The 27,811-nt window shown below is 36.8% G+C and overlaps 2 protein-coding genes across 2 annotated transcripts in view; both read right to left on the bottom strand.

Moving 5' to 3' along the window:
- The window catches only part of LOC142348258 (calcium load-activated calcium channel-like), a 520,926-nt gene that overhangs the window by 36,016 nt on the left and 457,099 nt on the right, over positions 1-27,811 (bottom strand). The gene's annotated exons all lie outside the window — the stretch shown is intronic.
- On the bottom strand, positions 241-26,121 carry LOC142348115 (uncharacterized; the record flags this gene model as incomplete). Its single annotated transcript, XM_075399281.1, has 6 exons — positions 241-876; positions 5,705-5,926; positions 21,571-21,733; positions 23,736-23,873; positions 24,567-24,720; positions 25,873-26,121. Coding segments are annotated over 6 exons (1,155 nt in total), but the record flags the coding sequence as incomplete, so codon positions are not given.

Genomic DNA, 27,811 nt, shown 5'->3' with positions numbered 1-27,811 from the left:
CCATATCTTATATTTGGGTTTATAATTACGGTGCAAGATATAATAATAATAATACAATAATTTGAATGACGTAAAATTTGAAAAGATGTTAATTGGTTCTCTTGTCCAATTTTCTAGCCGATCTTGAAAGCTTCTCGTACGACTCTTAGATCAAATTGTATAACCTATTAAAACTTCTGACACATGTAACAGGAGAAATGCTGATATGCTGGTAATTACCAAAGTCACTAAACTGTTCATTGGATACCAAGTAGGGGATTCATTTTTAGTTCCGTATTAATCTCAATCGAACGATGCAACATTGTCCCTGTAGTCAGAAATGTCTTTTTCATTTATTACAAAGAACTTTTGTGTGATGGAGGTCAGACTGAAAGGCTCGTGCAAATATCCTGGTTGACTATTCCCTCCATTGCTGGTTTGTTTGTAATTTCAGTAATTACAGAAATCGATTCTTTTTCTTCTACAAAATACCCATTTCGGATGTCGGATATTATAGAGTCATACATGCTTCGTTGAAATAAGCATTAATTAGGTAGGTGACGCCAAAAATCAACAGAGCAGATCCAAAATATTTACGGAAACAAGCACTGAATAGATATGTTAAAATGGAAAATAGAGGGAAACAGAGGCAGACGAGTCTTTCACACTCAACTGTAATCACTCTTCATGAACTTCTGGTGGTGAGGTCTCCAAGTGACGTACCACACACCTTTGATCTTGCCTTGTTGCCTGTAGTACTGCACGATAGAAAACAGAACCACCCCAAATGTCACGATACACGCACCCAATAGTCCAGACAGACGGAATGCACCAGTGCCGGCTATGGAGTCCATGAAAAAGGCCAACGGCACAACTGCGCAGTTGATCACTGCATATCTAGAAAACAAGTTTCCTATTTTTTTTTAACTCTCCACGCATAAGAGAGCGGCGGCAGACAAGTTCAAACATAGCCGGCAGATTGCCGGAATAGCTGCGAAACAGATTTGCGTGCTGTATAATATAGATAGATAGAGATACAGACGTAAGTTGAAAAATTTATCGACGCCGCTCAAAGAGCTATGTAAAAAACATTCAGCGATAAATTAAAAAAGCCTGTTAAAATTCAAAAATAACCTCTCAAACGACAGGTTACGCTCACTTTAGCGGGATGGGATGCTTCCTCAAACGTTTCCTATTAACTTATTTTTTTCTTTAATTTTTCAACTAAAAATATATAAAACATAACCGACTAACGTCGGGCGAATTGCTCTCAAACGACCGGCGAGCGGTTGGCTTCGTCAACAGCTAGCCACGATTTAGTGACCTCAGGGCGCTACCTCTTTATCCCGTTTCTGAATACGAAAGTCAAATGAGTCAGAAAAATCGACCAAGCGAAAAATTGCATAAAAGAAACAGGATCAATATATTTGCTACAAATTGCTTTTGAGAGCAATTAACAACGGTTTCCTAAAAGTGCCTGTTAGATCATTTATGATAAAAAACATTTCAACAATAACTCATTGAGGATCAGAGATGGTGACATTACGCCACATAACAGCTGAAGTGCGGAATAAACAAAAAGAGAGAGAGAGAGAGAGAGAGAGAGAGAGAAGGAAATGAACCCCAACCGAAAGAGAGAAGGAGACAGGAATATATTCCATGATTGGATTCGTTAATGCAACTTCTAGTTTTCTAACCTTCTTAATAAATAAATCATATAGAAAAAAACTAAAAATAAGCAAAACTAAAAAAAAGTTTTTAACTTCGCAATAAAGAAATCAAAACCATTTTTTGTCTCGGAAGTTCTGTAAAGTAACCCATCTCCGAGACTTGAAAAATTTGGTCGGCCAGTAATGGTCGTTAAACTCAGAAAAGGGAAAAAATATCGAAAAAATTGAAAAAAATTGCAAATTTTCACAAAATCTTGCTGACATTCAAGACAAAAATATCTTAAGAACCATTTCCTTGTCTCAAGATACTATCCAGAAGGGTCAAAATTTCAATTTTTATCCAAATATTACTAAAACTGGAGTCCAAAAAAAGGTTGATCACAATCCCATTAAATCTAGAAACTATCCAGCAGCTTATTATCAAACCTTGGAGGAGGCCCCAGGGCCTCTTTTGCCGGAAAAAAAATCAAAAACATGAACAAAATTGCAAATATTTTAAAAAAATTGCTTCAATTGGTGATGTTAAAATATTGAAGAACATTCCATTACATCTCCAAACTATGTAGTAACATATAATCAAACCCTTGAGGAAATTCCGTGGTTCTTGAGAATAAGGAAATCTAAAAAAAATGACAAAAAATTTCAAAAACTTTATAAAATTGCAACTTTTATAGAAAAAAATTGCTAAGACTTGTAATATTAAAGTTGAAAATTAATGACCAACAACAAATTATCCAGTAACTTATTATCAAACCACAAGGGAGGCTTTTTTGACCCTTGAGGCTCAAAAAAATGAATGACTAAATGTTAAAAATTGGAAATGGCAAAAGTATCAAAAATATGCTCAAATTGGTGATGATGAAATCTTGCAGACATTCCGTTTAACCTAAAAATCATTCAGTAACCTATCTTCAAACCCTAGAGGAGGTTCCTTGGCTCTTAAGGCTGAAAAATCTAAAAACCGTCAAAAACTTTAAAAAAAGCAAGTTTCATCAAAAAATTGCTAAAATTCGTGACAATAAAAAGTTGAAAAACTATTCCATGACCGTATAAAATTTGTCAGTAACTTATTATCAAACCCCATATGATTTTTTCTGGCCCCTGGGTCTGGAAAGACCTCAATAAAAAAAATGTCAAAAAATTTGAAAAAATTGCACGTTTTGTCAAAAAAATTGCTAAATTTCGTGATGTTTAAAAGTTGAAACCATTCCATTACCATTAGAAACAATTGAGCAACCTATTATCAAACCCTAGAGAAGGTTCCTTGACACCTAGGGCTGGTAAAAAACAAAAAATGTCAAATTTTCAAAGAGCTTGAAAAAAATTGCAAAATAGTATGAATTTGCGTTTTTAGCAAGCGGCTGTTCGTCAGTAGCTAGCCATGGGGGGGGGGGGGTGCATCGGGTTTGATGGGGGGGCAACACCCTCGTGGGGGCAACAGCGCGGTGGGGGGGTTGCGGGCAATAGGGAGGGGGTCAACAGTGGGGGTGTCTTCAACCTCCAAGAACCGCCCTCTTCACACCATAAGTAACATACCCGGCAGATTGCCGGAAAATAGCCGCCGTAGATTCCAATAAGCATGATTAGGATTGAAAGAATAGAAAATATTGAAAAAATAAGATTTTTTGTACAAAAACATCTTAAGTCCGATTTATTTTGATGGCATTTCGTAGTTGAACATACTTCTGTTTCTTAGAGAGAGGCTACAGGGTTACTATCAATACCAATAAGCTTTAGAGATGGTAACAAAGACTTATAGGAACTATGTTCAAATAGCGCGCATCTAAAATTGGGCTTTATGGGTTTATCCCGTTTCTACTTCTGACTTCAATTTTTCATACTGACTCTGTTCATTTTGAATTGCTTTGCTGAGCAACTGATGTTCAAAATCATTTCAGCAGAATGAGAGAAGAGAGAACAAGCCTGGACAAGTCAAAAAGAATTCACGGAAAATGTTGAAAAAGCGGCAAAATGAGGTAAAGCGAAACATTTTTTTATTCGACGAATTAAAAAAACATAGCAGGACAAGTCCTGACGTACAATTCAAAGAATTTGCATTGACTAAACAGAAAACCAGACATAGAACGGACTATGAATGGATTGGGAAAAACATTTAGAAAAAAGTCCGATCCAAAAAATCGAAAAATCAGCAAAAATCAAAGTGAAATTGCCGCATGTGAACAAAAAACCACTAGCGAGAAAGCGAATTTTTGTTCAAACACTGTTTTCTCACTCTACATTAAAATTAGAGCGCTAAAACTTCACGCCGCAAAACCAATCGCTTTTTGCTCTACTTCATGTTTCGGCGTGACCAAAATCACTACTCCAATTTGACTTCAAAAATCATGAAAATATGTGAACAGATCTTGAAAAAAACATAGCCGGAAGAATTCCGGAAACGACTCGAAGTGAAAATCCATTTAAACGCCATCCAAATACTCATCAAACAAAACATGCCTTCACTAATTTATGATTATCTTGAAACAAAGTCATGAAACAAAAAAGTAAAAACAAAATCAAATCTGTTAAAATATGATAAAAAATCTGATCAAATTTTGTTATAAATTGAGATCCCGAAAAAACTATCTCTGCCAAAATAAGTTCATCAAAACAACTAGTACTTACAAAAACCATTTATGTGAATTTTGAAAAAAATGCTTTAGGCTAAAATTATGAAAAAAAAATAGCTCTTAAAAACAACTTTCACTGAAAAACTGGAAAAAGTTAAAAAATTTTTTAGTATTTCAAAAACAAATAAAACCAAAGAAAAATTCCCTTCAGCCAATAGGGTATCCAGGTGCTCGAAAAACAATAGGTAAGTCATAATAGGCAACGAAACTTAGCTGAAAACAGAAAAAAACGAAAAACTTGCAAAAAATTAAGAAAAATAGTTCCAATTTTCGCCATTTTTTGTCATATTTCTCAACAAAAAAATGATTCTTACCCACAAAACAGTAACCAATTGTTATTATAAAATTGCTCGAGTAGAAGGGGTTTCTTTAATACCCATTTGAACCAGTTAAACAAAATAATCGTCAAGAAAACGCAAAAATTAGCCCGAAAATCAGCAAAGTACATTAAACACCTCCGAATTATCAGAAAATTCATATGAATTTCCAGAAACCTTCAAACCACTACCGAAACCAGCCTAAAATTAAAAAAAAATCATAACCAAACCTCTTAACCAAAAAAATGAAAAAAACTGCTTTAAAATGCCGCACGTGAACAAAAAAATTTTGCTCACTTAGAGAAAATTTTTTCACACATCAATTTCTCGCTCTCTCAAAAACAGCGGTATGAACAAAAACCACTCTCTTTTCGCTCCGCTCTTCACTTTTGTTCAGCACCAAAATCACTCCAAATTTTTTCACGTGTTTCATTTCCCGCTTCAAAAATCACTCCAATAAAATTGATTAAAAAAAAAGGACTTCTCCAATACTCCTCTTCGAGTCGTAAAAAAAGACAGCACCCCAATACAATTCTAATTCTTTGAATTGTAAAAAAAATAGGAGCGCTATAATAGCCGGCTGAGAAGATGAGGGCGGCTATTAATAAGTATAAGTCTCCAAAACAGTTTGAGCTGAAACAGAGCTGAAAGGCTCTAAGAGCACTTTATGCCCGCTGGGCGCTACCTGTTTATCCCGTTTTTGAGGACGAAAAGTCAAAAGCGTCAGACGAAAAATCGGTTAAGCGAAAAATCGCATAAAAAAGACCGACAGGACTAATATAATTGCTAAAAACTTCGTTTGAGAGCAATTAAACAGTTTCATACAACAACTGACCATTTTGTCATTCATCCAAATGACAATTTATACCCTACTGAAAACTGATAAAAATAAAATTAAGAAGCAGAAATCCTTTAGTCCAATTTTCATTAATTCTGCGTTCTTATCATTTTTTTCTCACATTTCATTGAACATTCAGCATTGATTAATATGTCAAATATTCCGGAACAGGCGCTTTTCATATATATAATTCTGCGAGCAATAAGGACAGAAGCGTGAGTTATTGAGATGTTTGGTGAAGAGGTGAGTTTGGTCAGTGGTGAGTGTAACCTTGCGGAAGAGATGTAGTCAAGGCTGATTTTGAAGAGTGCAGATCCACTCATGGCCAGTAGAGAGTAGACACACATGATTGCATAGTCACTGCTTGTCTTGTTGTAGAGGGTGGAGGCAGTGCCCATCATGTTCAGAATTGTCAGTCCAAACAGACCAAAGTGTAGTAAGTAGTCTGAGGCATCCGATTTAAACTCTTTCGTACCACGGGCTAACGCGTATCTACACAAACACACACACACATACCCAAATGTACTCCATTGACTTGAAATTTGGCATCTTGACATTTAGTTTAGTATAACATAATTCATTTATAGATTTTTTGCGAGCATGATTTTAATCTCATATTACAAAACATTAGATTATTACTACAGCATACACAAAAGTAGAGTAACTGATATCAGTGTTGAAAGCTCTCGAAAGCTGAGTTGAGAGCAGACATAGAATCTTTTATTTGCACAAAAATCCGAAAAATGTCCTAATTGGGCGCTGGAGGTGGATCTCCCGTATTGCACTTTTTCTTTTTAGAGGTCTTAGTCAAGCTCGGATGGCTATATTGCAAGATACTGTATGATTCATACAAGATAACAACGATTCGTAGTCCAGCAGGGTGAGGCCTTAAAGATAACGCAGTCGATTTACGTCACTTTGCTTGAATATCTCAAGTATAATTTTTCTTTTGAAAATTATATATTCGTGAACTCGATCAAACATTTTTCAAAAATTATATTGGTTTATATAGATTAAATGAAAAGCAAATTAAAGATTTCAAAAGAAATAACTAACAGAAAATTAAAAAAAAAAAAACTAACGTGGAGGCAGTTTTCTACAGACCAAAAAATGAAAAAAAATTCCGTTCAAATTTTGCTGGCTTCTCTGCATTCATCAAGAAACTTTGTGAAACTAAGGCTTCTACGATTCAACAATAACAACATACCATAACCAATATTACAAAGATTTGCCATAAAGACAAATACGAATAAAGACAAAATTGAACTTTTTCTGTAAGAACCTGATACCCATTATCTCCTCGATCAATTGAAAACTTAGTTGACTAAAATGCAGAAAACTGACTTAATGCGGAATACTTTAGACATCTTTAGTGATGAAAACAGTGCTCTTGAAAAACAGTGAAAACGAGTTAAATTTCTTCACTATAGTTTGTTAATTGTTCCTGATACGTCCAATGCCTTTCAAATTTAACTTCAAATTTGGTCTTCCACTTGATTAGCAGTTTCACTCAACAATAACGGTGAGAGAGTAATAATTTTCTTTTCACATTAAAAATTTTAAACATAAAACGACTAACGTAATACTAATTGCTCTGGAACGACAGGCGCTTCAATTTAATTCACTTATTTAGATCACTGCATATCTAGAAAACAAGTTTCCTATTTTTTTTTAACTCTCCACACATTAGAGAGCGGCAGACAAGTTCAAACATAGCCGGCAGATTGCCGGAATAGCTGCGAAACAGATTTGCGTGCTGTATAATATAGATAGAAAGAGATACAGACGTAAGTTGAAAAAGTTATCGACGCCGCTCAAAGAGCTATGTAAAAAACATTCAGCGATAAATTAAAAAAGCCTGTTAAAATTCAAAAATAACCTCTCAAACGACAGGTTACGCTCACTTTAGCGGGATGGGATGCTTCCTCGAACGTTTCCTATTGCCTTTATTTTCTTTAATTTTTCAACTAAAAATATATTAAACATAACCGACTAACGTCGAGCGAATTGCTCTCAAACGACCGGCGAGCGTTTGACTTCGTCAGTAGCAAACCACGGTATAGTTAGGCTAGCTTTAGCTTGATTCGACTCTGCAACTTTAAGTTTTCTAGCCTTGTTAGTAAATAAATCAAATAAAAAACTGATATTTTAACGATTTACAAAAAATGGCCAAAATTTAAAAGCTTCCAGATTTCGCAGTGAAAATCCAATTTTTGTCTCTGAAGTTTAGTCAAGTAACCCATCTGCAAGACTTGAAAAGCTTCGTTGGCCAGTAATGATCGTTAAACTCAGAAAAGTACAAAAACATTCAAAAATTTTGTTGAAAACAATAGCAAATTTTAACAAAATCTTGCTAAAATTCAAGATATTAAAATCTCTAAAACCATTTAATCATCGCAAGAGACTATCAAGAATCGCTATTTCAAGCTTTAAATAGATTCACTGGCTCATAAAGATCCTTTAACTTGGAACAAGATAATAATTTTCCGAAAATTTGAATAAAAAAAATCAAAATTTATCAAAAGATTGCTAAAGCTGGAGTCATTAATATATTGATAACCATTCCATTAATTCCAAGAACTATGCTACAGTTTATTATCAAACCAAAAAATTAAAAAACCAGCTAAAATTGGTGATAATAAAAGTTGAAACCTAATCCATGGCCGTAAAAAATTGTCCAGTAACTGATTATCAAAGCCTAACGGAGATTTTCTGTTAGGCTGAAAAACCTTAATAATGTCAAAATTGAAAAAAGTTTGCAAAATTTGTTTAAAAAAATTCGCGATGTTAAAATGCTGAAACCATTCCACTACCACTAGAAACCATGCAGTAACCTACTATAAAACACTAGAGGAGGTTCCTTGACTCCTAGGGCTGAAAACTTAAAATGGCTGTGAAAATTAGTATAAAATTGCGTGTTTTTAGCGATCGGTTGTTCGAGCGAAGCCACGGGGGGGGGGGGGGGGGGGTGCACCGGAGGCTGATGGGGAGGGGGTGGTGGGGGCAACAGTGGGGTGCAGGGTCAACACCGCAGTAGGGGGGTTGGGGCAATAGTGGGGGGGGGGGGGGGTCAACAATTGGGGTGTCTTCGACCTCTAAGAACCGCCCTTCACACCATAATTATAAGTCTCCAAAACAATTTGAGCCGAAACAGAGCGGAAAAGCTCTAAGAGCACTTAATGTCCGCTGGGCGCTATCTGTTTATCCCGTTTTTGAGGACGAAAAGTCAAACACGACAGACGAAAAATCGGTTAAGCAAAAAATCGCATAAAAAAGACCGACAGGACTAATATAATTGCTACAAACTTCGTTGGAGAGCAATTAATAATGAAAAAAGGCAAAACCATGTCCTCAATTTAGTTACGGCTTTGATTTTGCAACAAATAAGATGAACTCGCCAAACATGAGAAGTTCAAAACAAGCAGAAGAAAACAAATATTTTAGATGTCCAAAAAGTTTTTCCCAATTTCAAATCTGTTCCGTCTTCACCTGCTGATGCTCACTCGACTTACTATGTTTCAGGGTATACCAAAGTTGATTGAGTTAACAACGTACAGAATCCAGTAGTAAGAAATAAATGCTATGCAATAAAAATCGACATCACGATCATGTCTAATCATTTACATACTTGCAAATTTTAGCAATTAAACTGATCTCAGCATTATGTTTTGCAAATAAATTGTCTTAATGGATTTAAGCTGAAAATTCTTTGCAATTGTGCTATTATGGAAAAAAGCTGAAAATTCTTTGCAATTGTGCTATTATGGAAAAAAGTTTCATGGAAAGCTGTTTCATATTGAAAAAATGAAAATGCACGTAGTCTTAAATCTGGAAACATCATATCAAATAGACGACCATTAACTTTTCAGCCGAGTTTATTACACTAAATAAAATTGTACTCAATGTTGCTCCAAAAACAATTGCTTCAAGTTGAGCTCCGCAAAATTGATAGTGAAAAAAGTTTCAGATGTATCTTTGAACATTCTGTGCAAACCACAGTCTCGCAAAACCCGTCTTGTTTAAATGTGAAGCACCAGCTGTACTCAGTTTATTTAAACATAACTGTCAAATCTTTAAATCTTAGTATTTAAGATGAAAAAACGCAGCTTTTGAATAATTGAAACCTCGATGTCCCACGAAATCATTAAAATCGGAATCTTCAGAAATCAATTTAAAATTTTACGCGCTTTTCAATAAATCCTCTTTGATTCATCAGCTCAAATCAGACAATTAGACTGCAAGACTATACCATTTTACACTTCCCTGTTGATATTACCCGAAAAAATCAGAACCGTGAAAAAAAAATTGCCAATGTTTGGAAAAGTATGTATTTGGTATAGTTTTGCTTTGCGTTTTCAATGGTACAAATCACTTTTTCAACTGTTCGCTCTTTTAGAACACACTCAATTCTATCGTCTGCTACATTTTATCAAGGCAGTATAGAATTTTTCAACGTTTCATCAATTATTCAACTTTTCCTTGTGCTTCGCTTGCGCTTTTCTTTCTGCTAAGCACTGCAATGCAGTTTAACGCTTTTTCAGCTAAACACACAGTTTATACAGAAACGCAATATATAGTGTGTTTTCTCGCTGATAACCACAACAAAAAAATATCACATTGTCTTTGGCACTGGAAATTATTCATCAATTGAATCAAAATAGTGAAAAAAACAACAAAGTTTTAAATGGATTCTTTTGATTTATTTGATATACTTTTATCATTGTATTACTGATACGAAATAAATATGGTTTCTTTTTCACCGTTTCTAAAGCGCGTTCTTCGCTTGGTTTTCAATATTTCTTCCAAATATTTTAAACGAATCGTAAAATTTTTACCTCTCATAATATTTATAACTATCATTACTTCTTCAGTTATTTTGGCTGGTTACTTAATTTTGAATCAATTTAGCCCGGAAAAGACAAATAGCAAACAAAGTCGAAAAACAAAACGAGAACTATCGAAACAAATATCTGATCTTGAAAACAAACTGCAGTTTAAAACTCCTTGTGAAATGTTGAAACTGAGTCCAGGAAAGTATCAGAAAATTACAATAGTTCGTTTATTAGGACCAAGTCTAAGCCCCTTGCAGAGTCCACAACAAACAAGTTTAAACTTAATTCACACATTAAAAAACGAAAAAGATTTGAAATTATCACGACGATGTATCAGAAGTTTTTGGTTAGTTAACTGTATTATCAACAAATCGGAACTCAAATTAATTTTGTCAACTTTGGAAAGTTACAAAGAAGAATTTTACTTAATGCCTAATTGCTCCGAAAATTCAGCTGAACTTTTTAGACAGCTTATGAGTGTAAATAACTTACGAAATCGAGCAATTAAATTGGCGCGCAAACAAAAAACCGACTGGATTTTACCCCTAGACGGTAATATTTTTATTCCACGAGACGCTTTGCTCAAAATAGTTCACAACTTAGTAATAGCATCATTAGTCGGTAGCGAAATACAAGTTATTCCGTTTTTTCGAGCAATTCAATGCCAAAACACGACGTTTACAAATTCTTTTCAATTTGATCGAGAACTCTCAGTGTCTATGTTGAAATATAACCGAAAATTTCCTACAATAAGTGAAGATTTATCGCGAAAACAAGAGGGCCAAATAGCACTTTCATCAGATTTGAAGGGCGTTGAAAACTTTTTCTCCGAATCTTATCTCTACAGCAAGAAATCAAAAATGTCGCTAATTGAAGATTTAGAAGAAGGAAACAATACCAGAGTCCGCTGTGGTCATCGTGCAGGAACTGAAAACTCCTCGGAAACCAGAGCCAAAGTCCGCCAATACGTTTTATCGTGTGGCTACGTAATACGGTTGCTTTACTGGCCCGAAAACGACAAATGCCAAAAAACGATCAAGCTACCGGATTACCGGAATGCCAGCATGAACTTAACTGGAATTATTTGGGCTTCCCAAAAATTGATAAAGAGGTCAGAAGTGAACATGGAAGTACGAGGCAGATTAAGAGACATATCCGTTATGAACTTGAAAAACAGACTAATCAGAAATGAAAATTGATATATTTATTATGACCAATTATTACAAATTTTGTTGTACATAAAATTAAAAATTATATTTGTTCAGTCATTGCAATGAAGTGTATTTATAACGACGGAATGAGGTAGTTAAATTTACTATTCTCACGAAACATCATAGTATATCCTTTACACGGAGGTGCCAAAATTGTCAAAACAAAGAATGCTCTTTTGAAAAACCTGCGAAGAATGCAATTAAATGTAAACTGATCGCAAAATATGATTACTCGAAAGATACACTATACAATTTTCTACGTCAGCCGAGACTTCTGAGATAAAAACAATAACAGAAAAAGTTTTTTCAAGACCAAAATGCCGGGCTACTTTCCAATCTACTAGAAAAAGTATATTTCAACGAAATTTCTAATAGAGAGGTTTTCTGTTTTCGTCAATACAAATCTGTCTATTCAATCATAATACATATTATATGTAAACGGATTGCACCAATTAACTGAAAAAAAAATCGTGTGCGGTGTCCGACCGAACGCGACGCGTTTGCTTAACGATAGATCACAAAAAAAACAATGTTGAAAACTTCGAACACGTTAAAATTTATTGAAGTTCATTTACTGGCGTTTCTTTGAACAGAACATTTGCAGCCGTTGCCGTTTTTTTTGCAAAAAAAATTTATTTCAAAATTAATGAAATTTAAAGTTAGGCTTCAAAACTTTAAATTTCGATATCACTCAAGCAATGCATACCGATGTAGCCTGGAAATGTTTTATCATGTGAAAAACCTCCGACCACAACGTGGTTCGAATCTCTGACCTCCAGTATGCAAGTACAACATCTTAATCCTTATGCTACAACTGCGTTGATTCGTGATCGCTCATAATCGCTTTTACATTAGCAACAAACTTCATTTCAGAAAGAGAGCAATTTAGAACATAGTCAGCAAATTTCCAAAAATAGCCGCCGTTGACCCACTTGACGCACATTGGTATTGAAACAGAAAATAAAACGAAATAGAAATTGACAGAAGTTTTCTAAGTGTCAAAACTTCTTTGGTGCGCAAATTCTGCATATTCGGTTAGATTCTGAAAAAAACACAAAATTCAGCTTCAAAACTGAACGCTATTTAGCATAATACTAATGCTAGCTAGCAATTGCGTTAATGCACTTTGATAACCTAATGCACTATGACCTAATGACCAGGCTTTATATGATTATCATGTTTCTTTTGATCCTTTGATTTTGCTCTTTTGACAATGACGGTATCCACGATATTTCGTATTTCAATGCGTGAAACAAATTCAAATCCATTCAGTTGAAACAGCGAGTGAGGTAAGTTAAATGTGAAAATTGCTACTAATGTAAAACGAAAAACGTGATCAAAAGGTAAAGCGAATTAAAGAAAAAGGAGAGCGTCCAAATAATAGCCGTTGAGAGGCTGAAGGCGCTACTAATCACTCAATAAGAAAAAAAATTTAAGCCTGAAGAAGTCACTAAAAAACGGTCAAGCGGAAAATTTTGCAGAAAAAAAATTAATCAGATATCGAATGCGTCACACTTTGATGCAAAGCGAAAGCAATTTTGAAAATGAAAATTAAGTAATTCACAGGGGGTCTTTTTTCGAATGGAGAGAATTTTATGGCAGTGAGCCTCTTTTTTCATTAATTTGTACTTTTTCAATCAACTTGAAACTAGATAGTTGATTATTTATTTGAAACCGAGAAGATAAAAGCAATCAACTATCTAGTTTCAAATTGAATGAAAAAGTACAAATTAATGAAAAAGGTTCATTGCAATAAAATTATCTCTTCATGGGAAAAAAACTCCCTGTGAATTCCTGATACATCGCAAGAAAATAAGAGTCGAATTAACCAAGAAAACACATTCATTTTTGAAGCAGTTACCCAAGAGTTAGGGTGGTTTAGCAAAGGTATTCGATTAATTTTAATTCAAGTTTCTAATCTTTTTTTTATTGCTTCAGAAAAGTTACCGCGTCCCAGATATTAACAGCTACGAAAAATTAAATAGTCGCATAGATTTTGGAAAATAAACATTGTCGCTCACACAATTTTGAAGCCACAAAATGTTAAAGTTCCTTCAATTACCAAAATACGCATTTGAGCACTATTCAGGTAGTAAAACTGCTCAGTAAGATTCCAAACAATCTGTCAAAACGATTAATTATGTTGAAAATTCTTACAGAAAACTTTGTTCAATCTCAGTGAGATTGAACAAAGCTAAACACATTTTTCATGAAGGTTAAAAGACCGTGTAATGAACACATAATGAACTTGACTTTTGAGCAGTCAGAGCCATAATTTGTAAATAGAACGTGCAAAAATGAGCAAGACCAAGATAACACACCAAGACAATATGAATTGATGATTAACAACTTTAAGCAGAGTTATAGATGTAGTTGATGACATGGCGCCCAACGTTAGAAGGCACGAACCCTTGACTACAGCCTACCCACACTTGAAGACGGCACCCCCTCCCAGGTAGCGGAGGAATCCCAGCCAACTTTCGGTCTACCAAGCCCACCCTCAGCGGTCGAACCCAGTGGTTTACGGACAAATCCCCAAATAGGGAGTGGAGGAACCCCAGCAAAGTTTCGGTCTACCCAACCCATCCTCAGAGGTTAAACCCCGTGGTTTTACGGAGGGCACCCCCAACCAGGCAGTGGAGGCGCCCCAACCAAATTTCGGTCTGCCCAAACCACCTTTCTCCGGTCACTCAGCATCCCCACCCACAAGCGGCATTCCCCAGCCTAGTCTTTACTGGCCAACCAGGATTCCCCACCGGCAGCAGCATTCTGCAGCAGTTTCCCTGGCTAACCAGGGTTCCCAACTGCAGCAAGCAACGACAAGCGTCTTTCCCCAGCCTAGTTTTTCCTGGCCAACCAGGATTCCCCACCAGCAGCTACCAAACAGCAGCAGCAATCTGCAGAAGTTTTCCTGGCTAACCAGGGTTCCCAGCAGTAGCAAGCAACAACAAGCGTCTTTCCCCAGCCTAGTTTTTTCTGACCAACCAGGATTCCCCATCAGCAGCTACAAACCAGCAGCAGCAATCTTCAGAAGTTTTCCTGGCTAATCAGGGTTCCCAGCAACAGCAAGCAACGACAAGCGTCTTTCTCCAGCCTAGGTTTTCCTGGCCAGCCAGGATTCCCCGTCAGCAGCTACAAACCAGCAGCAGCATTGTGCAGCAGTTTTCCTGGCAAACCAGGTTTCCCAGCAACAGCAAGCAACGACAAGCGGCATTACCCAGCCTAGTTTTTCCTGGACAACCATGATTCCTCACCAGCAGCTAACAACCCAGGGCAGCATTGTGCAGCAGTTTTCCTGGCAAACCAGGTTTCACAGCAACAGCAGGCAACGACAAGCGGCATTACCCAGCCTAGTTTTTCCTGGACAACCATGATTCCTCACCAGCAGCTAACAACCCAGGGCAGCATTTTGCAGCAGTTTTCCTGGTTAACTAGGATTTCCAGCAGCAGCAACTCAAATCCACTTCACCTGAGCACCCAGAATCTTTCCGCTATATCATAACTCACTTATTGTCTTGACGCCCATTGATTGTATGTGACAAGCGATATCATCTTTTCAAGTCTTCGAAAACGAACTTCATATTGATCACAGATTCGCAGGGAAGACATTTCGAATCTCTGAAGCCTGAATATTCTATCTCTTCCCGGCGCAACCATCAAAGACGTATATAACTTTGTTACCCCTATCAATTAGTACTGTAAAATTCTACTGTTTATTGGCGGTAACGACTTGTATAACGGCTGCAAACCTTCAAAACACTTATTGACATCGTAATCAGTTGATTGAACTCGCAAATTTTCTGACCGACCGAACGAAAGAAGTATACCTCATAGGAATACAAGAACGAAACAAAAACAAACAGCGATCAGCAGCCGTTCACGAAAGCCTCGAGAAAGTGTCCCACAGAATTCGTAGTCACAAACCCTCAGTCAACTGGAAATATAGAGGAAGCAGTCAGCACATATCAGGCGCTAAATACTTCAATCCTAAAGATTATCTTCACCTTAACAAATGTGGTCGCTCAAACCTTCACCACCTTATCAAACAAAAAATTCTGTACAAGGATTATAACGTAACGTTGAATAACAGTGGTCACAGCAAAATTTACGAGTGTCAACGGAATTCATGTACGTGCATCTGCTCAACCTGGTTGTTTTTACTTCAACTTAATTTTCACAAAACCTCTTTACCTTAAATGTTCACCAGGCTCTGTGAGTTGCCTCTTGAACTACTTGAGATAACAGATTACATCCAAAAACATCTTTACTAGCTGTCCCCAGGTTCCGTGAGGTGCCATCGGTCAGCTGGCAGAGACAGCATTGTCTTCTAACTGTCCCCTGGTTCCGTGAGGTGCCACTGGTCAGTTTGCAAGACAAATCTCCCAAAGTCAAAAGATCTCTTAGATATTCAACGTAGTAATTCAGATTTCTTGTGACCAAATATCAACATCAAATCGTCAGCATGAAAATACAATAGACCAACACAGCCTTAAACATTCTCTTGAGCACACGTAAAACAGCCGTTTTCTTGAAAAAGAAAAACTTTTACTTACGGAACTATATATAAAAAGTTCATCATTCCTGCCAAAACCATTGATAGTCAGCGTAGTTTTCACAAATATTGCGTTACGAGCATAAACGATCTGATCGAAGACATTTCAACTGATGATAATCTGCCATACGACGAGTTCAAAGAAGGAGAAAAGGAAGTTCAGCAGTTACTATCTGAGCTAGAAAAGACTAATGAGTTCCTCCTTCTCAATCTAGACAAATCACAACATTGTCAGTTTTTAGATGAGACATTAGCAGTCAAACGCAACTCCTGCATAAAACTTAACTTGGTTCGGAGAAAATTAAAAGTCAGTTCTGATCTTGTAAACAATTCAACAGGTACACAAACAAGATTGCCAACAAACATCCAACAACAAAAACTACAAAACGAATCAGAACACAGAGATTCCGCAGGAAACCTTATCAGCTTCAACAGGTATAATACTTAGTTCCAATCAACCGGCAACTTTTCAAAATACAGAAACATCAAATTCGTCCTTCCATGCACCAAGTACAAGAAATTTGTTTGACCAAACTACGTTTCCAAAACATCAAGCCTCATTTGGTCTCGCAAATTGTCAGGATCACACTCATAGGCAACAATTTATCACTACCCTGGTCTCATCAGGAACTCTCCTGACACTAAAACTTGACACTTTTAATGGCAATCCACTAACTTGGACAGATTGGGTACAGTTATTTGAGTCTGTCATTGACTCGAAGCCACTCAGCACTACAGAAAAGATGACGCACCTACAAACATTTCTCACTGGAAAAGCAAAGAGCCTAGTTAAGGGCTACGGTTGCAATGGTCGATGCTATCACCAATCTCTGGCCGACCTGAAGAAAAAGTATGGCAAGGCTAGCGTCATCGTAAATTCGTATTAAAAAAAACTTGCATCGTTTCCAAGCCCGTCAGCCCAGCGACCCAAAAGTATTGGCTATTTTAGCATTTTATAAACGACTAGGTGAATACTTTTACACGCCTGGAATACGAACACGACCTCAAATCAACAATGAAAACCCAAGTTGCAATACAGAAATTACTTATAGCCAACTAGTTGACTGGAGCAAACATTGTGCACAACATCAGATCGAATCTCCCTCCTTAGAGCAGTTCGCCGAATGGCTCTCTCTGACTGCTCAAACCTTCGAGAATTTAGAACCTTTTTCTCGAAACAAGCTGGGCAAAAATGACTCAACAAATCCGCGGAGCAATCTTTCACAATGTGGGAACAATCACTCTACTTTTGATTAAAATCACATTCAAGGAACATGCAGACAACTTCAAAATTCAACAAAGAACGTAGTCAACATCAAAGACAGTTCAAGAGTTGCAGAAATCAGCAGCAACAATTAGAAGACCAAAATGTTCCAAAAACCAGCAGAGCTTCAAAGTGTGTTCGAAGACGGCAACCAGAGAATATACATGTGCGAAAATTCAAAAACATGTCCGTTAAGCAGCGTAGGGACGCCATCTATCAACTCAAAGCCTGTTTCAATTGCCTGAAAATGGGACACTCTTCAAAGGAGTGCCCTTCTACGCAGAGCTGCAGAAGTTGTAACAAACGTCATCATACACACTTAAATGATGAGTCTAGTCAGTCAGCAAACTGAACACATTGCAGTACCGCTAGATCATCAGAACGTCCTTCACTCCTTCAGATACTCCCAAGGGAGTATCTTCCACTAGATAAAACGATTCCAAACATTTGGCACATTCCGCATCACCCTGTCACAAACCCTAACAAAGCAAAAATAAGAAAAGTTTTATGAACGCAGCATCAAAATATCGTAGTGTCTCATTAAATAACCAAATCATGCCAGGGCCTGACTTGATGGAAAACTTGACCGGTGTTATCTGCAGGTTCAGGCAGGAAAAAGTTGCGACATCTGCGGACATAGAAGGCATGTTTATGCAAGAAGAGGTTCGACCACAGGACAAGAAGTTTTTAAGATTTCTGTGGAAGGAATGCGAAAAGAGAATTTGCTTCCAATTTAGAAGGCACATTTTTGGAGCAGGGTGTTCAGCGATTCGTTGTAACTTCGCCTTACGACGAACAGCGGAGGACAACTGTCAGCAGTACCCTTCAGCAGCCAAGGCAGTCTTACGTTCCCTTGACATGGAGGACCTGTATCACGCAACAGACACAGTCGAAGAAGCAATTTCCGATTCCAAGGATCTGAAAAATTTACATTTGCTAGGAGGTTTCAATTTAACCAAGTGGTCTTCCAATTCACTTGAAACAATGAAGTCAATCCCTAAAGAAGACCAGAATCCTATCGATACAAAAGAGTCTAACATTCTGCCACCTATTCCAAAACTCGGAGAAAGAGACGAACAGCCATCAACAACTGATAACGAGAGAGTATTAGGAATACAGTGGTCTGTGTCTAGAGACTCCTTTGTTATAAACAGCGAAACATTTAAAAAAGTGGATCTAGAGAACCCCCCAGAGAAAAATTTTGAAGAGTGTTTCATCCATCTATGACCCAATTGGTTTATTGCGCCCTTCAGTGCGGTTAAGAACAATCATACAGGACGTCTGGCGGTTAGGAAAACAACGGGACAACCTGTTACCTAACAGTTTTGATGCAACCTTGAAGTCTCTTATGACAGAAATCAGAAACATTTCCAGCATCGAAATACCACGATTCCTGTTCGAGGAGAAAAAGACCCCTAAAAATCAACTCTTCATATCTTTTGGGACGCTTCTCTAAGTTTTTTGGCATATTTAAAAACAGATTATAAAGATTCAACTTGTTCAATCAATTTTATTATGGGACAAGCAAAAGTTGCCCCGATTCGAAAGCAAAGCATACCTAAAATAGAACTGGCAGCAGCTGTTATTGGAGTTTGGGTAGCCTTTTTCATAAAGCAACAACTCGATGTAACAATTAGCAAAACCACTTTTTGGTCGGATAGCGCAACGACCCTACAATGGATTTACAACTCCAAAGAAAGACAAAGTGTATGTAGCAAACAGAGTTGCCGAAATTCTTGAAACAACTTCACCATCAGACTGGCGTCATGTTCCAGGTGTATTGAATCCCGCCGACGACGGAACAATAGGGTTGAAATTAAACGAATTCAAACCGGAATATCGTTGGTTTAACGGGCCACTTTTCTTCGAAACATGACCCAACAAATTGGCCTCCGACAAACGTGCCAAATTACCCTTTTGCAGCTTCAATGGCTCTCTCAAGGGCAAACCAGCCACTGATTGACCCAAAACGGTTCTCAAGCTTTGAAAAACTTAAACGCGTTCTCGCATTTGTAATTTTGTTTAACAGCAACCTCAAAACTACAACGAACAGTTTCCACTTGACCATAAAGACGATCAATATGAGCAAAATTTATCTACTTAGGCAATCTCGAGAACTATCAATTGAGGGAGAGCTAGATTGTCTTCGCAAAGACCAAAACGTTCCAGCACACTCAAATTAAAAATTTCTTACCCTTCATTTCCGACGACGGAGTTATAAGAGCTAATGGACGTCTTGCCTATGCAAATCAACTGAAAGAAAACTTACAAACCCGAGTAATCCTAAGCGGCAAAGAACATATAATTTTTCTTATGCTTAGAGATATTCACAACCACAATGGACATTGAGGACTCGACCATTGCCGTTTCATTGTTCAGCAGTCATTTATTGTGATCAGCCTTCGCTCCACCTTTTGAACAATCATCAGCCGATGTTTCGATTGCAGTCGACAAAAAGCAGTAGCATTGCAACCTCAAATGGCACCCCTGCCAGACTTTAGAATTCCAAATACTGAAAACTATCTTTTCAAAAACGGGTGTAGATTTCTTTGATCCTTTCGCTATAAAAGCCAGCGCCAACTTGTATACAAAACGATACGCTTGCATCTTCACTTGCCTTACCACAAGAGCTGTTCATCTAGAACCAGCTTACCATTTAAGCACTGATTCTTTTATTCAAGCGATACTGAGGTTTACTGACCGTCGAGGAAACCCTCACCCCATTGTCTCTGATAATGGTAGAAACTCCGTTGGCACTTCTCGTGAACTCACTACAAAAGTAAACCAATTCGACCACCAGAAAATCAGTGACCGATTACTCAAAGAGACCATCGAATGGAAGTTCATCCCACCATACGCATCCCACTTCGGAGGAGCATGGGAAAGACTCGTGCAGTCCTCAAAACCAATTCCCTACTCAGTGATTGGCTCTCAAATGTTGACCGAAGAAACAGTTCACTCGTTCCTAACTCAAGTCGAAGAAATCCTGAACAGCAGGCCTGTAACTTACGTCCCAGACAAAGGTTTGTCTTATTAACCAATCACGCCTAACCATTTCCTTATGGGTCGACCTCAGAAACGTTTGCCGTCAAAATTGTCAATCACTAAAGATTACAACAAGGTCTGGAAGAAATGTATTACCCTTTTACATCAATTTTGGACACGACTCCTGCGCGAGTTCATACCCACAATGGCTAGGAGACCCAAATGGATAAAAGACCAGAAGCCTCTCGAAGTTGGTAGCCTTGTATGGATATTGGAAGACATGACTCCACGGGATATTTGGCCCGTCGGTATTGTGGAAAAGTTGTCTCACAGCAATGATGGAAAAGTTAGATCTTGCGAAATCAGAACTGGGTTCGGGAAACAAACAAGACCAATAAACAAGTTGGCACTAGTAATTGACGACTAAGAAACGGATCACAACGTCGAAACAGGACACAAATTTAATAAACAGTAACCACATTCACAACTTTTAACCCTTTAGGTTTTGACTACAGCGCCAAAACGAGAGGGACTGTAATGAACTCATAATGAACTTGACTTTTGAGCAGTCAGAGCCATAATTTGTAAATAGAACGTGCAAAAATAAGTAAGACCAAGATAACACACAGAGACCATATGAATTGATGATTAAAAACTTTAAGCAGAGTTATAGATGTAGTTGATGACAGAGCGATTTTCGTTACCGAAACCGGTTAGCCTAAAAATTTTGTAAGTACATCTCAGAACAATTTTCACCCTATATGAAAGGACAGTTGAAAAAAAGCTGCTGATAATGAACTGCAGATTAGAAAACTAGATTAGAAAAAGGATTAGATTAATAATGCTGTTCAGCTGCGATTAAGCAGAAATAATTACTATGAAATTGATTAGTTTAATTAAGAAACTATTAAACATAACCAACTAACGTCGAGTGAATTGCTCTCAAGCAACCGGTGAACGGTTGGCTTGGATACTACTTAGCTGGCGCTGAGACGAAAAATCGGTCAAGCGAAATATCGCATAAAAAGAACAGGACTAATATAATGGCCATGTTCCAGGTTCTTTCTACCGGTACAATGCATAAGTGGGGCGGGACAAAAAGTTATTAATTTTGAAAGTTTGACACCCATAATTAATAATAAATTAATTTATTTTAAAAAATTTCAGTTTTATTTGAATCTGTTTAAATTTTGAAGCAATCGAAATGAAGTAGTTGAGTAGAATGTTTGTACTCACACGCATACACTCTCTCGAGCCTTCTTAACTTTATCAAAAAAGTGAAAGTAAGTAACCTGAGAAGGACTGGTTGGAATCCAGAGGAGAGTACTGAGCTGAGGACTATGAGCCAGTTGACGAATGTGGCTCCAGAGTATACGGAGAGATTACCTCCAAATATAAGAGGAGGCTGTGCTAGCACTATCTCTCCTGTCAGCACCACAGATGCACACAACAGTTCTGAAAGGAAAGGACCATTCTGAGAAATTAAACTTCAATTAAGGTTTATTATCTCAATATTTAGTTAACTTCAATGGCCATCAATGGTCTGTGGTTAAAATGTTACATTACTATAGAAGGGGGAAAATTACACAGAGTGTTAACATAGCTTTCTAATTTGAAAACTTTACCACGCTAAACTTACTGCTATCTCTTCAGAAATTCAAAACAATAGCCATATTTGTTCAAAATTTCAATTTACGCAAGACAAAAAATTGAAGAATGGGAAACCGAGAAAAGAGAAATTTGTGTGGCACCCAGGAGTGTAGTTCCGGTTTTCCAATTTCGTCAAATTTATTTCCGTCCGTATATCTTTCAAAAATTTTTGAATAAATTGAATAATGCATTTTTACAGTTGTTGTCTAAGAAATCAGCAATTCAGTATTTCGCATTTACTTTTTGGTCTGTATTCACTTCAAAATTGTCAAAAAAAGTAAAACATGCATCTTCAACACAGAAGTAATTTTCCCGCCTGTGTCCTTAGACCAAATTTTCGAATAATAAACTGTATTTGCCGCTGATTATATCGATGCACACTGGCAGTAAGAGAAAATCATGGTCCAGGGACAGGAAAGGTGAAAGAAAAGCCTTTAAGGCCTGCTCTGGGAACTTAAATGCTTCAACGATCGATTCAATCTTGTTTCTCTGACTTGTACACCGTTATTTTTTCTTTTTGTCCGATTTGCTCGCTGTTAAGAAGAATTCAAAGTTTGACTATGTATATTTTTGAATATAGCCAGCAGATTGTCGGAAAATAGCCCCGATAGACGCTTGTGGCTTTTCATGAATTGAAACAACTAAAGAAAAAAAGATCAATTGACCACCAGTCCTTTATTAGACCACTAGACTGTTTGGCTAGACTTGGACTGTCAATTTTATGAGACACAAATGCTCTATAAGGAAAAAGCCCCAATGGAGCTTTTTCAAAACTAACATTGACCTTTAACTAGTAAATGTTCATAAAATTCAAAGTTCATTCAGCGAGTTCAGAAGTCATTTTTTAAATCAGGTAATCACGCAATTGACCTAAACGCAGAACAAATAAAGTCACGCACACAAGTTTTAACTGCAAAGCAGTAGAAATCAGAAATTGAAAAGGTCAATTCCAAGAAGTCAGGTCGCACAAATCATCGATTGCTCTTGAACGACTAGTGGGAGCTCTAATCAATTGCAGCCTGCTTCAGTCGGGGGGGGGGGGAGCCTAAATGGGACTAAGAAGTTCTATAGTGGGCTTCAAATAACCACATTAGAGGTTAACAGATACCACTATTAAGATTTAAAGTAAAAAATGGCACCAGTTTCGGCGCACTTTTCATTTGACTTTTAGTATTAAATTGCCGCCATATGTGTTCAGCTGCTTGAAATTGTGATTGAGAGGGAATTTTAGATCAAGCGAAAATTTTGCATAAAAGACACACACGTTTACTTGCTTAAGAGCAATTAAACTTCAAGAGCAATTAAACATAGCAGGACAAGTCTTGACGTACAGTTCAAAGAATTTTCATTGACTAAACAAAAGACTAGACCTAGAACGGACTATGAGTAAATTGGGAAAACCGTTTCCAAAAAGACCAGATCAAGAAAATCGAGGTTAAAATGCCGCATGTGACCAAAAAATCACTGGCGAATTTTTGTTCAAACACAGTTTATTCACATTACTTTAAAATATGAGAAAATTTTCAAGCCGCAAAATCACTCGCTTTTTCGCTCCACTTCCTGTTTCGGCGTGACCAAAATCACTACTCCAATTTGACTTCAAAAATTATGAAAATGTGTGAACAGATCTTAAAAAAAGACAGCGCCCCAATACAATTCAAATTCTTTGAACTGTAAAAAAAAAAGTAGGAGCGCAATAATAGCCGGCTGAGAAGCGGAGGCGGCTATTAACAAGTACAGATTCGTTATAGTTGAAAGTGAGATGCATTAGGAATGAAAGACAAGATGAAGGTGAAAAGTATCTTACCTAATGATCCAAATATTTCTCCAAATACGATCATTGATGTAACTCCGGTGACGATGATTTTTAGTTTATGGAATGCGAACATGTCAGCCGGGGGAATGTACTTGAGAGAGTAGAGGTAAGCCAGGTTAAATACAACTCCTGAAATAAATACCACAATCCATTTTGCTTTATAAGAATTGAAAATTATAAGAAAAATACAAATGGATAAACTTAACTTTTTTAATCATACTCTACACATGATAATTTGAAGCTTAGGATATCATTGTATTCTATTTTTATGGAACAGATCGATATTTTAATGTCGCGACAACTTGTATCGTAATGTTAGATAATACGCTCTTTCAAAATTCTATCGACAATAATATTTCTTCTCTACTCAATTGATTTAATTACAATTTGACAGAAACTTCAGTCACACGGTTATTGAACAAATTCATGGACGCGTCCCAATATCTACAGTCAGAAAACAACTTAAGAGTGATACCGTATGGAGCTTACACCGCGTGCATACCCTATAGTATTTATCAAAATTACAAAATGACCAAAATTACAAAAAAAAGAGACAAGCAATGCATTATTTCTAAAAAGATTACAAACAAATTATAAATTCTATAAATGGCCATTAGATTGTAGTTAACAATGGCCATTAGAAAAGTTCACAAATTTTCGCATTCAGCTGAAAACAATTTTTCAATCATTTAAACTTGTGAAACATTTGAAATGTCACTTAAAATAAAAAAAAACAAAACCAGTTGAGCACATGCACCCCCCCCCCCCCCACTAAGCAGGGTCGGAACAACGAACAAATATAAATTATGGCCACCTTCTTACCTAGGAATCCAGTGAGTACTGTGGCCATGAGTGGTTTGGAGTTTCCTTTGGAGAATATGGAGAAGTTGCGACTCCTGAATTTGACATAAGACACTGCCATCAAGTGTAGAATACACCTCACAAACAGGAACTCCATCGGTGAAATTGTAGAGTACTGAAACACCCATACCGTATTATTCACAATATCATCAAACACAAACTTTTGTCCGAAGGAAAAGTTTTTTCTAATATTCATGTGCAAACAAACTGGCGCTTTTTGTACTCAAAGATTTGCTTCGAGTGACAAAACGCAGTTGGCTATACACATATCTAAATTTTAGATAGCTACATTCAATCGGGCAAGATTGGAGAGATTAATAGGTCTTCGAGTACTCAGAACTAGCTGTAGAGCTGGGTTTATTATGCCATCGCGGTAGTTTTACAGTAGAGCTTCAGGCAAATGTTTTCAACCTCAAAAGAAGTCAGCTGAATTTAGACGAATCAAACCCAAAAATGGCTGAGAAAAATAGTTGACTATTGACTGAACACTTTGCTGTAGAAATGCAAAACTTAAAGACTTTGATCAATATAGACACCAAAAGCAGGACGATTTGAGTTCAGTAAAGAAAGCATTGATTCCTACTTCAAAGTAAAATCAGAGATTTTTAATTTTCATATAGAAACAAAGAGGACAAATGGACGGGGTCAAAAGACTCACTTAAAATTACCCATAATTCACACAACAGAAAATCGCGATCGCGCAAACAAGTTACTTTTAAATTAAAAATTATTCTATTTAACAAATTGCTTCTATCCGACATATTATCCTAATAGAGACCAGAGACATATTTCACAATCTCTGAACTAAGTACCTCTGAATGAACTATGGAAACTGCTAATTAATTTGGCTGAGGTTTTTATGAATGTTAGGTTGCATAATTAAAACTTTTTCTGGAACAGCGAAAACTTCGCTCGAAGTTCATTCTAGGTTCTTCAGTATACAGTTGCTTGCCAAACTCCAAACAAATTGAAACATTTAACATCTCGAAAATCACTCCGCAAAACAAGTCGAATGCAAGGAAACATTTGAAAATCGATATGATAAGCAACAAAAATAATTTTAAAATGGATGACCGGAAAACATCTGATTAAAATTACTGGCTCTGAGTCAGAGAACTCGGAGCAAGTGAAATGTTGCAATGAAATTTGGAAGAGCTTAAACTCTTCTAATTCAGCAAGTAAAGAACAATATATAGAATGCATACTTATCAAGTAAAACACCATTTCAATAATGACTACTATAACAATAATAATAATACCGACTCACCTTTTTCGAAATCATAGTTGCAAGTACAAAAGCGAGTCCGTCCAGAATACATATTGTGTCTCCGATAGCCGTCTGTGACACGAGGCGGAACGAGTGGGTGGAAGAGGTGGAGGAAAGACCTCCTTCCGAGGTGGAAGCCAGAATGCTGCCAAGCGAGGTGGGAATGGTAATGCCCAGGAATCCGCTGCTCTTTCCCGAGGATATTCCACTGATACCACTCACGTGATGGTACTTGGCGTCAATTTTGATCACGCGTCACCTCTTTACACACTTTTGTTAATCAGAAACTTATCGTCGCTTAGAGATACGTTCTGGAATCAAGAATCAAGAAGGAGGTTGTTCCCTCAGAGAAATTTGCTGTGTCCGTTTATGGCAAGATTTTCTAAGTATCAATTCAAATCTTCTAGATCTAATTGCCAAAAATTACAGGTTGTTGGTTACAAATATTTACAAATTGGCACTGATCAGATCACGCTGAGCACTGTTGAAGGCTTTGGTCCGTTCCAACAAAATGAAAAGTTTTCGATCACCCAACTGCGGAGAAAATATGTACAGAAAAATGAATGTTGTGGACTACGCACACAATTGTCAAACGAAATACGAAACGAGCAAAATCTTGGATTTTTAGCCAACAACCATTGCCACCTGAAACGTAACCAAAACATAAAGGATTAACGTCTCAAGGATTGCTCTCGAACTGAAGGCGGAAGCTTGGTTCCACTGGGCGGGGGTTCCAATTGTCGAATGATTCAGCCCCGGGGCTTCAGCTGTTTAAAAAATAAGCATGAGAAAGCAAATTAAATACAAAAATCAAGCCTGAAGAAATCACTCAAAGTCAAATCGATCAAGCAGAATTGTGTAAGAATTCCAGAAAACGTTCAAGACGTTTTCTGGAATTCTTAAAACCAACTGCTGGTTGATAAAATACAAGAGTAAAAAAGAAAACTTTCTCAAAAACAACAGAGAATAAAAACTGCTCAGAAACTATTAGGCAACCACAGATAATTAGACAATTCAACGAGAAATTAAATGTCACCAAAATTGTAATTAGTCGGTCACTAAAACATGCCTAAGCATAATAAGTGTGTACAACATTCCCAAAAAAAGCAATAAAACAGACTATAAATTAAGAAAACACCGGAAAATAGCTGAGATAGACGCTTGTGGCCTTCCATGAATTGAAAAAACTAAAAAAATAAGATAGAAAGATTGACCACCAGTCCTTTAATAGACCACTAGACATTTTGGTTAGATTCGGACTGTCATTTTTATGAGACACAAACGCTCTATAAGGAAAAATACCTAATGGAGCTTTTTCAAAATTAATATTCGAAATCAAAAATTCAAGACGTTAATACTCAAGAATTAGGGCATAAACGTTTGGCACTACTTAGATGCACACTATTGACCTTTAACTAGTAAAGGTTCATAAAAATTAAAGTTCATTAAGCGAGTTCAGAAGTCATTTCTTGAGTGAGTAAGTCACTCAATTGACCTAAAACGAGAACAAATGACGTCACCCACAGTTAACTGCAAAGTAGTAGAAATCACTGAAACTGAAGTCAATTCCAAGAAGTCAGTTATCAAAAACATCGATGGAGACAACAAATTTAAAAACATAGCAGGACAAGTTCTGAAATACAGTTCGAAGAACTGCATTAATTAATGACCTTAAAATCATTTACTCAGCTTTAAAAGAAAAATGAGAGCTGTTAGTAATGAGAATAAGCAATAAAACAACACAAGAACAACAAAAACAAGCAAGAATAAAAAATCAACTTTTATTTTTTGAAAAAATTGAAATCAAAATAACTGCTATGAATTCAAACTGCCAACTAAATTCCTCTATTTCTCATTAGCAACCTGTCATTATATGTCGATGACTCCTCTCACTAATATTAAATGATAAGACAAAAATAACCAAAAATCGCAATGACCA

The sequence above is a fragment of the Convolutriloba macropyga genome, chromosome 10, assembly GCF_964194025.1.
Source record: "Convolutriloba macropyga chromosome 10, txConMacr16.3, whole genome shotgun sequence".
In the NCBI taxonomy this organism is placed as follows: domain Eukaryota; kingdom Metazoa; phylum Xenacoelomorpha; order Acoela; family Convolutidae; genus Convolutriloba; species Convolutriloba macropyga.
This window is presented reverse-complemented; position numbering and strand designations above follow the sequence as displayed.